Raw genomic sequence first — 13,732 nt, 5'->3', positions numbered from 1 at the left:
AACTGCATGGGGTACTCCGAGGGAGCACCAGTTTTTCTACACCTTCATGCTTGTCACTAAAACAAATGCTAAGCCTCAGCTGTCTCCACGCTCTCTTAAAACCCAGCCCCTCACAGGTGCCACACTGGAAGACGGAACAAAAGGCGCAGTTTACCTCAAACAACCCTTGCTTCTTGTTGAGGGAATTTCCTTCGAGGGTCCAAAAGTAGAGGTGTGACTTCCCGCAGGTGACGATGATATTGGTGTCTGTGGGGTGGAAATCCGCGGCGAAAACCGCTTCATTCGAACACTTTAAGAAAACGAGAAACAAAACCAAACAGAGAATCAAATGCCACAGGACTCTTCCAAGGCTTACCAAAGCTGCTCAAGCAGGGCGCTGGGCCTCTCAAGCCCCACTGACTTCATCTTGCACTGTTATTCCGGCTGCTGACTGTTTTCCCCTTTATCCCCCTATGGCTGAAAGCTGGATGTCAGGCAGCACAGAGCAGACGGCTCGGAGACTGGCTGAGCAGTGGGATCACTCCTCGGGCGGTATCTCACCGCCTACCCCCTTCCCAGTGACCGGGATCCCTAGGACAGACCCAGGACTCTGCATGCCCTCCAACTGCCCTATCCTGCCTCACTGCAGCGCCCTCAGTCCCCAGGGGTTCTCTTGTTTCTGGAACGCTGCCTGAGGCTCAGGGCTCATTCGGGGTCTCATGAAGTGGCATAAGACTGGCCACTTCAGCGCTTCCAGGCCTGATGGCCCGGTTTGTCATGCCTGGCCCTGACTCTTGCTTCTGTGTGCTGATTCAGTTCTGTGTTCTCAATCCTGGCTGGTCCTTTGTCTCCGGCTGCTTCTAACCTGGCACACAGGGCGAACACCATACCATCCCCTCGGGCAGCATCAGAAGACAGGGAATGCTGGGCCAGGAAACATCTGATTAGAACACAGGTCTACATCGCAGACGCTGGACAGAGAGCTCGGTAGCTCCGGCTGCCTGAGGGCAACCCACAGGTGGCAAGGCTGTCTGAGCAAGCCTAAGGCTGACTGATGGCTTCTCTAGGCATGGATAAGTCAGGTTAACCAAGGCCAAGAGGGGGAATGAGAAGAGGGTTCTGTAAAAATAGAAATCCAGGGGTGGCCTCGGCAGAACGAAACCGCAGGGGAGCTACAGGAGTGCCAGTTCAACATTCTAAGCAAAGGTGATCCGAGGCAGACTCGTGACCCCAGTGCTGGCAGCCACCTGCACCACAGCCGCCGAGACTGGCAGGTACCCAGCACTCCGTCACGGGTGGCAGCCCAGCACACAGTGGCCACCCGGGTTTGCCGAGTGAACGAAAATGAGCAAACACGTGACTGAAGGAATTAAAATAAGGGTTGTCACTAGAAAATAAGGAAGAAAAAAAATTCCGTGGACCCTGGGAGACAGGAAATGCCATAGCTGGTCTTAGGCAGGGGACTCATGAGGGAAGGAAGAAATGTGAAGGGAAGGCTTGTTCCCAGGGTGGGGACGGTGGGCCTCCAGCCTGCTGGGACAGGGCTGAGGGCCAAGGCATAGCCCCTGTGAACGGCTTGGGCCATACCTTCACATCAGCCAGTCTCTCTTCTTTCTGCCAGTCCCACACAGACAGCACGTGATCGTTGGAGTCGTCCACAGCACAGAGGTGGCTTCCTCCGTTCTGCCAAGACAAAAGCGAGTCATGAGAAGCCTGAGTGTTAAAGTAAAGTGGGACAAACAGGATTCAACATGGTCATCGACCTTACTCTTGTTTTTATTTTTTTTTCCAAGCAGGGTTTCTCTGTGTAGCCCTCGATGTCCTAGAACTAGCTCTGTAGACCAGGCTGGCCTTGAATTCACAGAGATCCGCCTGCCTCTGCCTCCCCAGTGTTGGGGTTAAAGGCATGTGCGCCTGGCAATTATTTTACTTTTTGGTAAGGCGGGCTCATTACAAGGCTCGGTGAAGAGCTCAGTTGGCAAGGAGCCTGGCGCTCGAGTGTGAGGACCCGAGCTTGATCCCCAGCACCCACAGCTGGGTTCTGGTGGTGTGGCAACACTGGGGAAGCTGAGGCAGGCGGATCCTTAGAGCTTTCCGGCCAACTACCCTGGCTTAAGCAGACAGCCCCGGGCCTCGGTGAGAGACACCCTCAAAAACAAGGTGAGGGACAACAGGTGAGGTGTCTCTGCATGCCCACGTCTGCATGCCCACCCCCATCGTGCACAGCTGCTCACACATGCCACCCCCAACACACATAACCTGCCCATTACGGCTGAGATAAAGACCATTCACCCCTTGTTTTTGCGGCTGGCTTTTCTGGCCGGGCACATGGCTCCTGTAGGACTATATGCAGAGCAAAGCACTATGGGAGTAAGCAAGCAGGCGTGCTTAATGTGAACATGCACGTGGACGAGCAAGCATGAACTTAGGTCTCCCAAATGAAGTGGCGTCAGTATGGGTCTGTTGGACCAGCATGCCTAGAGAAAGGCTGGACGCCGTGGGGCTAGAAATGCTTGTCTGGAAGTGTGTCCCTGTCCATCCTCACACTTACAGATTTTGAGAATGCGATGCAGGTGACAGCCCGGTCGAAAAAGCCTATTCCGATGACGTGCAGCGTGTTCAGCGTCACGGAGTCCCAGATGCGCACGTGGGGCGGCAGTTGCTGTTTGAAAAGAACATGGCCGTCATGGTGATTGCCAGCCAGTCACTTCCCTTTACCTTGGAACTGTCGAATTATTTTGACAGTGACTTCAGCTTTGCCAATCAAGAGGTCTTTTTCCAAATTTGAGGAGTCCACCCCTGGGTGTAACTAAACTATTCCCAATTAAGGAGACCCTGGGCCCCTGGAGCAACTGAGGCTTTAGGAGAAGGCGACTAACTTTTAAACTTTGACTAGCCACTCTCCAACAGCCACACCAGAGGAACTGACATTCCTCTTGTTTATTTAGAAGTGACATTTCACCAACGAGAGCATCATAGCGCAATCAGCAGATTCATCATGGTGAAAGGGTGTGGGCGTTGTGCCCAGCACAGAGGCAGGTGGCAGGTGAACCTTGTCCTAGTTCAGTCTTGTCTCCAAGTAGCCAGGCACCAGGCATGATCATGTGGCCTCTCTGGGTTTCTGCATGGGTCAAAAATCAGCTCCCCTTAACTGTCTCTCTGCCTCTGTAGTAAGGATTCGAAGTCCAACGCCAGAATGCAGATATGCTTTCCTGCCACTAGAGGGCGGAACAGTTTGTTTCTAATGTCAAAGAGCTCTTTAATGCTTCTTTCTTCCTTTTTTTTTCCTTTCTTTTAAATAATGTGAACAACTGTTCCGTTTATGTGAGTTTACACAACAGGAGCCTGGCTTCTGTCATTTCACTCTCTGCAGGTGTAGAATGTTAATGGAAAACAGCAAAAAACTAATGATTAAAATTTTGTATCATGAAAGGCATCTTCTCAGAGAAGACAGTGTTTGTGTTTTCTGGGTAGATATATGTTGGTAAAAATGAACATCCCTGTCCTGATTAGTCTCATACAATATTCTACACAAGGACAAAGCTGTACAAACAAGGGTTTAAGAAGCTGTAAGAGTTTTGATAAGACAAGCCAATCAAATATGGAAGTGTCCTATTTGTTAGGCTCCACTAGCTCCCTCTCCTCCTCCCTTATACTCCAGGCTGAAGTCTTGCTGAAGCACTTGCAGAGCTTTTCTGAAGCTCCCAGCAGCCTCTGTGATCAGCCCAGGCATGCCCCGCAACCCGCTGGTGGGCACGCACAGTCAAGGATTTCCCATAACATATGGGTACCTTGTGATTTTAACTCTGCTTGTTCTAGTGCTATATTTTCATGCTGATCATGTATGGAGAGAATAATTTCAAGAACTATTTGATTCTTTGGCAAGACATTGCAGTTTCAAATGTGTTGTTACTGCTATTTGTTATTTTTAAAGTCAGTGTCTTGCTATGTGGCCCAGGCTGGTCTTGAACTCCCACAGCTCTGGCTCCTAAATGCTGGGATTATGCCAGCGATAATGCTATTTAAAAATTTGCTGAAATTAGGAGGAGCTGGGGGCGGGGGTGGGGCTTAAGGTCACGATGGCACATCCAGTTTGTAGTGAGACCTCCTGGGGAGGACGAAGTTTCTAGATGCTGCAACCGCACTGACCAGGAAGAGCCATCATTGAAAGTGCTTTCAGGAGGCTGTGGCCAATTTCTTACCAAAACCAGGAAGACAATAAACAAACCTCACCTTTCCATCCTTAGATGTGCCTGCGACTTGTCCTGTTGCTATGGTGATCCTGTCAGGATGGACCGCTAGGCTGAAAGGAGGATATTTATCAGACACCTCCACCGCAGAGGTGAGCCTTACTTGCCCTTGATCAACTACAATCCTCCAGAAGTCTAAACAGAAGAAATCCATACCGCCTAGCTTTTTACAGACTTGCCCCAAGTTTCCCACACAGCCCAGCTACTTTAGCCAACAAGAGCTGTTTCATTTATCAGAATCCCCATTTCATCTCAGGAACTTCCAGACATAAGGAAACGCATCCTTTGTTGGTAAAATACCATTTCATTTTCAGAACAACCGATTTAGTTGACACCCTTTCCTACACGTCATTTTTGGGTGTGTTAATTAGAAAAATAAAAAGCCTTATATTCCATCAGTGAGATTTGTATCACTAGCCAGGGATCCAGGATGACTACAAACCACCTGTCCATTCAGTCACTAAACTATAAATGAACTGTAGGCACGGCAGACTCAGCCATAAGCACACCACAGAGCATGCTTATAAAGTTAAAGACCCAATTTGAAGCCTTTAACATTCGGTGTGCTAAAAAACTTCCTGATGGGGCTGGAGAGATGGCTCAGAGGTTAGGAGCACTGGCTGTTCTTCCAAAGGTCTTGAGTCCAATTCCCAGAGACCACATGGTGGCTCACAACCATCTATAATGAGATCTGGTGCCCTCTTCTGGCCTGCAGGTGTACATACAGGCAGAACACAGTCTACATAAATAAATAAATAAATCTTAAAAAAAAAAAAAAAGAAAGCTTCGGAGCCCAGCACCACCCACTCCCGTGCTCTGCTGAGGAACTCTTCCGCCTGAGGCTGGATCCTGGCATCCTGACACCCTGTCTGTGAGGACTCACCACTTGACGTCATCGCTGTGGCCGGCGTAGTGCCTCTGCAGCTGCTCCTCCACGTTGTAAAGCACCACGACCGATGCGATGAAGTACACGGTCTCCCCGGTCGGCAGCAGGTACAGGTTATTGCGACAGTCCCGACCCCGGTACCCGTAGCTTAGCGTTCGTCAAGACGAGAACCGTTTGTCTTTAAGACACTGCCTTATTCAACGGGCATAAAAACACCGTGCCACTATTCCTACCAGCCTAAACTACACTGAACTGAAAACCCAGGCGGGGTGTAGTGGTGCTCGATTTTAATCCCAAACGGATGGCTGCGAGTCCAGGCGAGGGGGGCCATCCTGTGTGATGAGACCCTGCCTCGAGCCGAACAAAATGACACACTCCGTGCCTAATAGACCTGAAGCTGGAAATAAGGCTGTGAGTGGTCAGCAAGAATATGAATGCATCATCTTGCTGTATTGGGGACCGAACCCAGGGCCTTCTGTATGCTTGGCAGGTGCTCTGCCACTATGCTTGAGACAGGGGATCAGTGTAGCCCAGGCTAGCTTCAACTCAGATCTTCCTGCCTCAGCCTCCTTGCTCTGGGATGACGGGTATGTCTGGCTACGCACCATGTCATGTCCGCGTGAACATGTTATTGCTTGTTCACGGCGTGAAGACTTGTTTGGTTTTCAGAAGCTATCGAGTCAGTCATGCGTCTGCTCTTACCATCTGTACTCTAAGAGCTAAATATTGTTTTCTTATTAAAGATCACTTAAAACGAAACAAGTACTTACAAAGAATACAAATGACACCCAAATTGAGGAATTAAGTAACCTTGCCCCAGCATTTTAGAGTTAATTATCAGTGGGTTTGGGGAGGGGTTTTTTGGAGGTGGGGTGGTTGAGACAGGGTTTCTTTGTGTAACTCTGGCTGTCCTGGAACTCGATCTGTAGACCACGCTGACCTCAAGCTCACAGAGGTCTGTCAGCCTCTGACTCCCCAGTGCTGGGATTTAAAGGTGTGTGCCACCACCGCCTCGCTTATCTGCATTTTATTTTAATTTGTTACATTTTATTCGTTCTGTGTGCACGCACGAGCACCCGTGCGTGGGTGCTATAGTGTGTGTGTGTGTGTGTGTGTAGGTCAGAGGATAAACTTGCAAGAGCTGGTTCTCTCCTTCTACCAAGTGGGTCTAGGGGATTGAACTCAGGTCTTTAGTCTTGGTAGCAAGGAACTTTAGCCACTGAGCCATCTCATTGACCCAGTGTTAAAATTTTAACATGTGTATTTCTGAAAGCAAAGCATCACTTAAACTTCAGTGCAAAAAAAAAATTATATATATATATATATATATATATATATATATATATATATACCTACAAGCTGGAAATAAGGTTGTGAGTGGTCAGCAAGAATATGAATATATATATATATATATATATATATATATATATATATATATATATCCTGGCCAAACTGCCATTTATTTGGTGCAAAAATTGTTGTTTCACGTCATTTAAAACACAAATAAGGAAGCCTTCTTTGAATAATGTTTTCTGGATTAGATTTCATAAACTACTCAATTTAAAGGGGAGGCATTTCCCTTCCATGGCATGTGCTAAAATAGATGGCCAACCAACATCTAATCTTTTGATTTCCATGAGTATGATTCCATAATCTTAAATGTTAATTCTTGTCGAGAGAGGCTCTGCAGCATCAGTTTAAATCAGTGTCTTGGAGTTTGTCATCATTAATGTCATTAATGACATTAATCAGTGAGCAGCAGACAATCATTGTATATTTGAGTGTAAAATCTTGGCAGAGGGGAAGGGACTACTGCTGTCTCCTTCCACAATGAAAATGAACTATACACAATGAATGGCGGGGAAAGACCACCAGTGCTTATGAGGGGTGGCAGCTAATTCCTACAACCCTAGCATTCAGGAGACTGAGGCAGAAGGATTGCTGTGAGTGAAAGGCAAGGCCACACTGTAAGACTGTCTCAAAAAAGCCAGAGCAACAAACAGCTCTATCATGATCATTAGAGCCCTAAATTTTACTCAGCTTTGATTATCTTCACTAAGCTTGCTGCTTCTCTGTGTCTGTCTACTTAACTGCTCTTTTAGATTGGCAGGAAGGCCATAAACTCCTATTCCCCTGGCCCCAAAACCATTCATCTGTGCAATGATCATTCCTGTGTTGCTTCAGGAAGACAGTGGGTGTGGCATTTGAACAGGAACCTCAATCATGAGAACTTGCCCTGAAAATCTGATTAAAAAAAAAAGTTACCAGTAAAAGATTTAACTTTCACCAGGAGCCATCTCCGACAATCTGGCCGGCGAGGAAAGGATACACCCACTCCAGCTTCAGACGCTTTGTCGGCAATTCTGCTTTTGCTTCCAAACTGTAAGAATCCACTTGGTCTTTGGGCATGTACATGGTGACGGGGCGGCCTCGAAGAAACATTTTTACATATCCTTCTTCTACAAAAACAATGAAGATGTCAGTGAGATTTTTTTAATACATTTACTTATTTAATGTGTCGGTTGGTACAGGGGTCACATTGAACATGTGACTGATGGTCGAAGAACAGCTTGTGGGGGTTGGTTCCCTCCTGCCACCACATAAGACTCGGGGAAGCAAACTCAGGCAGTCAGGCCAGGGTAAGCAGCTGTACCTGCAGAGGCACCTCACTGCCCTCCCCCCCCCCCGTGTCTTCTGCAATCAGTGTTCCCGAGGAGATAAAACCCCACACACAGGGCCTGGAGAGGCGGCTCAGGGGTTAAGAGCGTGCGCTGTTCTTCCAGAGGACCCAAGTAGGATTTTTAGCACCCACATCAGATGGCTCACAACAACCCAAGGGATCTGCTGCCCTCCACTGGCATCCTCGGGTGCTTGTGTACATGTGCACATACCCACACACAGAGACACACACATTCAAATAAAAATCTAACACATTAAATATCTTGAAATAAAAGTTTGTGTCGTCATTACCTTTGAGCTTCACACTCAAGTTCAGAACACACATGGGAATTTGTAAAAGGTCTGAACTAGAGTCCAACAGACATTCCCTGTGGCATCTTGGTGTAGATATGTTATCATCAGAAGAAAGCATACCACAAAGAATCACAACTAATGAAGAAACATGCTTGAAGTCTGTTACTGAGTCCAGCACATATGTAATCTCAGTGTCAAATCGATTTGTTACATGCGTGTTAAATATGCTTCCATGTATCTTTTACATTGTACAGTTTTTGCATATGCAAAGAATGCTAAGTCAGCAGAAGTGCACTCAAGGATGCAATAAAATTACTAAATAATATATAGTTTTAAAACAGGATTTCCCTGTGTAGCTCTGGTTGTCCTGGAACTCACTCTGTAGACTTGCCTGGCCTCGAACTTAGAGATCCTCCCGTCTCTGCCTTCCTAGTGGTGGGATTAAATGTGTGTGCCACCACCGCCCAGCTAAATAAATAAATCTTAAAAGTGAATGTTTTAAAAATTTAAAACAAAAATGCTTAGAGAGAAGCTAAAAACAGAAAATGGAAAAAAAGTAGAAGATGAAACAGAGAAGGAGAAGGAGAGGGAAAAAGAGTGTGAGAAGAGACAGTAAGAGGGGAGAGACAGAGAGAGGGGAAAGACAGTGAGAAGGGAGAGAGAGGGGAGGAGAGAGAGGGGAAGGGCAGTTTTCTAGACTGACTATTTCTATTAAAACAACTTTGTTTTTGAGTTGGAAGGTCCATTATTATTATGTGTATGACTCTATGAAGCATGGGCATGCCTGCTGTGTGAGGCCAGAGAGGGCATCAGATCCCCTGGGACTGGAGTTGTAGATGGTTGTGAGCTGCCACGTGGGTCCTGGAAACTGAGCCTGGATCCTCTGTAAGAGCAGCAAGTGCTCTTAGGTGCTGAACCATCTCCCTAGGCCCCTGAAATTACTTCTGGTATTCTAATAAATGAAAGAGCCAAAGTAAAAAAAAAAAAAAAAAAAAAAAAAAATGTTTTAAAAAGTGCTGACCTGAGGCAACTTCTGCCCAACCCCCCCAATCCAACCCACTCACAGTATTCTGACTAGAGTTTTAAGGCTAGAATACGAGGGGGAAAATGTCTCCCAAACTTATGCAGAGTTAGGGGTCAGGCCCTCCGTTCTGATGCCCTTACAGATTGGAGAATCCAGGATCAGTGGTATCTAAGCCAGGCAGGGGCAGCCTGAAAAACCTGCACCAGACCCACAGAAAACCACCTCAGACAGAATCGAGCGACAATCAGAGCACTTCAGTGCCTAAAGGCTTTCAAACAGCGCATGCAGCATTTATTTATCTGTCACCCCGTGCATGCGATTCAGATCCCAGTGCACGTGACATGACTCACTCTGGGTTTAAGGAAGCTCGACTTTTTGGTAAGAGCCGTGAAGGTGCTCACTCCCATGCATGCTGTTCCAGCCACTGCCCCAGTGATGGTCGGGATGTCCCTGCCATGGGCACCACCCTCCCTGGCTGTATCTGGACTGGTCTACCCGAGCCTGCCATCGCTGCTCCCTCAAGTCACCTCACATGCTGCTGCCGATCCAAGGAGCCCGGAGAACACTTCATCTGATGCTTGCCTCGTTGTGGCCCTTTGCCTGCTTGCTTACGCTCTGTCTAGCAGCCCTAGCTACCCTGCCTCTTTAACTGACCTCATCTTCATGTCCACCCCACGAGGATTCTCCTCTCAGGCCAGGAGCAACTCTCTGAACCTTGCCCCCTGTCTTTCCTGACCTCACCTCCAGCCCTTCCCCTCCCTTCTCTTCTGAGCCTCTTCCCTCCTCTCCTCACCCAAGTCTCTGTTCACTCATTGGCGATCACAAATGGAGACTTAAAAAGTAAAGGCACCAGCCCCACCTTAGAGAAAAGGGAAGTGGGAACGATGGGGCTCAAAGTGAGATTAGAAAAGACCCCACCAGCTCTCTGTGAGACGTGAATCAATCCTGCAGGGTGCTAGGACTAATACCCATAGAATGGTATTTCCAAAAGATGAAGGGGCAGAGAGTCCATGTATGAGCAGTATGGAAGCCACATGGGTGCCAGGGAGGAAGGCCTATGACCAACGTCTCTTTACCTCACCATCAAAAATTTCTGGCCAGGCCAAAGCGATGTTTAGCCGTGTGCCATTGGGCACTGTCAATGCAGATGGCCTACATCTACAGTCACCACAAACACGGGGAAGCAACGCTGTTTTCAGACGTGTTAGGAGCACAACACACAGTCACCAAACCTAGAGGTGCTAGTGGGGGGAGGCCAGCAGTTCGGGGCTTCATGCCAAACAGTGGACCCTCCAGGGCTGCCCCAGAGCTCTCTTCAGCTCCTCTTAGATCTGTAGCTAGCCAGTGAGGAACGGCAATCCAAATCCCAGCCCGGTGCTGAAGCCCATCCAGGTGACAGAGCACAGAAGCCTCATGCGTGGAAGCCCCTGCCTGTGGGAGCCCAGTCCCTGGACGCAGGCAGCAGCCCTGTGCAGAGAGCTGTGGGCTGGGAAGCTCTGCCTACCTTTGCAGTGCGTCACCCGGCGCTTCCCTTGGGGTTTCGGAGACTGAAGGGCTAAGACAGAGAGACGGCGGGTGTGGCCGGCCTGTCTGCTGGGGTGACCACCGGCCAGCCGTGCTCCCCTCCCCCCCAGAGGACAAGGGAACGAGGGAACACTTCAGGCATCCTGACATGTACGCTCAGGTTGCACGCTTGTGGGTTTGTGGTAATTACATTTTCACGGATTAGTCTTTATTTTGCACCAGGGCGGGGGGGGAGGGGGAACTGAGAAAATTAAAATCAGATGATTTATTTAATTACACACCTGTAGTTTTTTTTTTTTTTTTTTTTTTTTTTTTTTGCATGCTTTAACTATATTGATACAGCCGGGCATGGTGGCAAATGCCTGTAATCCCAGCACTCCGGGAGGCAGAGGCAGGTGGATCTCTGTGAGTTCGAGGCCAGCCTGGTCTACAAAGCCAGACAGCCTGGCTACACAGAGAAACCTTATCTCAAAAAAAAAAAAAAAAAAAAGAGACAAAAAAATAAAAATTCAGTTGATACGTTAAAAAAGAACATAGCATCTGCTTTCTTATGAAATGTGACTTAGAGAGATATATGGATGGCTATCTACGAAGTACTGGTGTGCAGTTTAGGAAATTAGAGGCAGAAAGGGAGCAGGCGTTTTGGACAGGCTGGGACAGCTTTGGGAAGGGCAGGAGAGGTAGGCAGAGCAGGGCTAAGACAGAGGCATCTTTACCAGGGAAGTTTCTGCTCTAACCCTCACTGACCTGCCCCTGTGGGTGTGACAAGGGTCAGGGAGAGGTTTCGTCTCTACCAGTTTACTGGCGAGCTGCTGTTATCTGAGCAGCCAGTGGCTGCTTGGTGGCCCCCACAGATGCCAGAGCTGTTTTCTGAGTACCCGTGGTCTGACTCTGAGGCCACCATTTTCTATTTACCATTGAGTCAAGGTCTAAATTATAGGCCCCCCAGCCCCCAAGTCCAAGGAAACAGAACTTACCTGGACTGAATGCAGGCTCCTTGGGTTTGCTGTGAAAATAAGCCAAATAAAAACAGTATTTATTTACATGTATGTATAGCATATTTTTGCACATGTCTGTGTGCTTGTGGTGTGTGTGTATGTATAGATGTGTGCTTGCATGTGTGTGGACATACATGTGTGTGTGCTCATGTGGAGGTCTGAGGATACTGTCATGCTTTTTCTTGATTGTTCTCCACCTCACACATGGAGGCAGGGTCTCCCACTGAGCCTATAGCTCACTCACTCTTTCACCCAGCATGGCTGGCCAGCTTGTGCCACAGTCCCCCATCTCCAGCTCCCTCACACTGGGCTGACAGGCGCACCACCACAGCCACCTCGCCTTTGGAACTGAGCTCCAGTCCCCACTCATGCGCTGTAAGTGTTGTGCCAGCTGAGCCACCTCCCAAGCACCCCCAAGCAGTTTCTAAAGCACACCTGGGGTGTGCCCCCTCCCAGCCCCACAGCTACATGCTACAGCCATTTTCTTACATGTGGTATGTAAATAATATGAACTAAGAAAACAAGGCCAATTTCACTGCAAAAGAAACACAGGTATATAAAAATATTCAGAATTAATTGTGAATGAGATTGTAATCCTGATTTCTAACCAAAGTTGTGCTTTAAGGAAAGCAAATATAGGTTGAAGACTAACAGCTGGCTAGCCAAGGCGAGAATGGCCTTGGCGAATGCATTAGGTTTAACTTTTTCTGCTCTCTCTCTCTCAGACTTAAGGAACTTATTTACAATGGTCAGAGTCCTATTTCCTGCCACAGAGAAACCTGCAAATTCATGCTTATGGCTGCACTATCCATAACGGTGGGGGTGGAGCCAGCCATATGCCCATCAACAGAAGGGGTGGAGCCAGCTAAGTGTCCATCAACAGAAGGGCTGGAACTTGCTATACGCTCATCAACTGAAGAATAAAAATGTGATACAGACACTCAATGGAATTTTATGCAGCTGCAAAGAAAAATGAAATTTATAGGAAATGGATAGATCTATAATATATTATATTAACTGAGATAACTCAGATTCAGAAAAAAAAAAGCAGCACACATTCTAGTTGGGGTTACTCTCGCTGTGATGAAATACATGACTAAAGCAGCTTGGAGAGGAAAGGGTTTACTTCAGCTTACCCTTCCAGGTAACAATCCATGACTGAGGGAAGTCATGGCAAGAACTCAAGCAGGGCAAGAACCTGGAGGCAGGAGCTGATGCAGAGAGCATGGAGGGCTGCTATCTACTGGCTTGCTCCTCATGGGCTATCTTAAATAACTAGGACCACCAGCCCAAGGGTGGCCTGACCTACAATGCTCTGGTCCCTCCCACATCAGTCACTAAGAAAATGTCCTCCAGGTTTGCCTACAGCCCGGCCAAATGGAGGCATTCTCTTACTGAGGTTCCCTCCTCTCTGATGACTTCAGCTTGTATCAAGTTGACATAAAACTAACCAGCACGCATGTTCTCTCATATGCGGATCCTGTCTGTATGTCTATGTAGGTATAAGCTATAAAATATGAAAGGAAACCCAAGAGGGGAGGAGGAGATGAGGGGTGAGGGAAGGCAATAAAACCTATGTAATGCAGAAGTGGAAAGGGGGCCGTGGGGAGTTGGGAATGCAGGAGGGCCCGGGAAAAGTGGAGGAGAAGAAGGATAACTAATGAACATGTTCTAGGTGGGCTGAGGAGATGGCTCAGCAATGAAGAACACCATCTGTTCTTTCAGAGGACCCAGGTTCAGTTCCCAGCACCCACATGGCAAGTCAAATAATTTGTAAGTCCAGTTCCACAGGGTCCAACACCCCTTTCTTCACGGTACACAGGTGTACACACAGGCAAAATACTCAAATACATAACATAAAATTTAACTTAAAACTTTTATTTTGAAAAATAAAAGTTTTTTATTTGAAAAATGCCATAGTGAAACTTAATACTGTGGACGCTGTTTAAAAAAATTTTAACGTGTTGAAGTCCTGATGAAAGAGCCTGTGGGCGTGGACTTTGTGAGCACCTCTCCTGGATGGTAGCTGATGTAGGGTGATGGTAAAACAGAGGCCACCTCACAGGAGATGTACCGCTGAGCCTTGCCACCCCAGGCG

The 13,732-nt window shown here is 47.7% G+C and overlaps 1 protein-coding gene across 13 annotated transcripts in view; it reads right to left on the bottom strand.

Annotated features, from left to right (window-relative positions):
- Eml1 (EMAP like 1) overlaps positions 1-13,732 on the bottom strand; it is a 153,754-nt gene that overhangs the window by 20,094 nt on the left and 119,928 nt on the right. For 8 of the 13 annotated variants that reach the window (XM_060388153.1, XM_060388156.1, XM_060388149.1 and 5 more), the window contains 8 exons: positions 11,614-11,642; positions 10,617-10,667; positions 7,445-7,574; positions 5,113-5,262; positions 4,213-4,282; positions 2,531-2,641; positions 1,567-1,662; positions 155-289 (listed from right to left, as the gene is read on the bottom strand). In XM_060388153.1, coding sequence (XP_060244136.1) covers positions 155-289; positions 1,567-1,662; positions 2,531-2,641; positions 4,213-4,282; positions 5,113-5,262; positions 7,445-7,574; positions 10,617-10,667; positions 11,614-11,642 — 772 coding nt within the window. Of the gene's footprint in view, positions 1-154; positions 290-1,566; positions 1,663-2,530; positions 2,642-4,212; positions 4,283-5,112; positions 5,263-7,444; positions 7,575-9,639; positions 9,772-10,616; positions 10,668-11,613; positions 11,643-13,732 lie in introns of those variants that run through there. The other 5 variants (XM_060388155.1, XM_060388152.1, XM_060388158.1 and 2 more) reach the window with 2 other exon arrangements.

The sequence above is a fragment of the Meriones unguiculatus genome, chromosome 7, assembly GCF_030254825.1.
Source record: "Meriones unguiculatus strain TT.TT164.6M chromosome 7, Bangor_MerUng_6.1, whole genome shotgun sequence".
Lineage (NCBI taxonomy): Eukaryota > Metazoa > Chordata > Mammalia > Rodentia > Muridae > Meriones > Meriones unguiculatus.
Note: the sequence above shows the minus strand (reverse complement) of the source record. Positions and strands in the feature narration are given on the sequence as shown.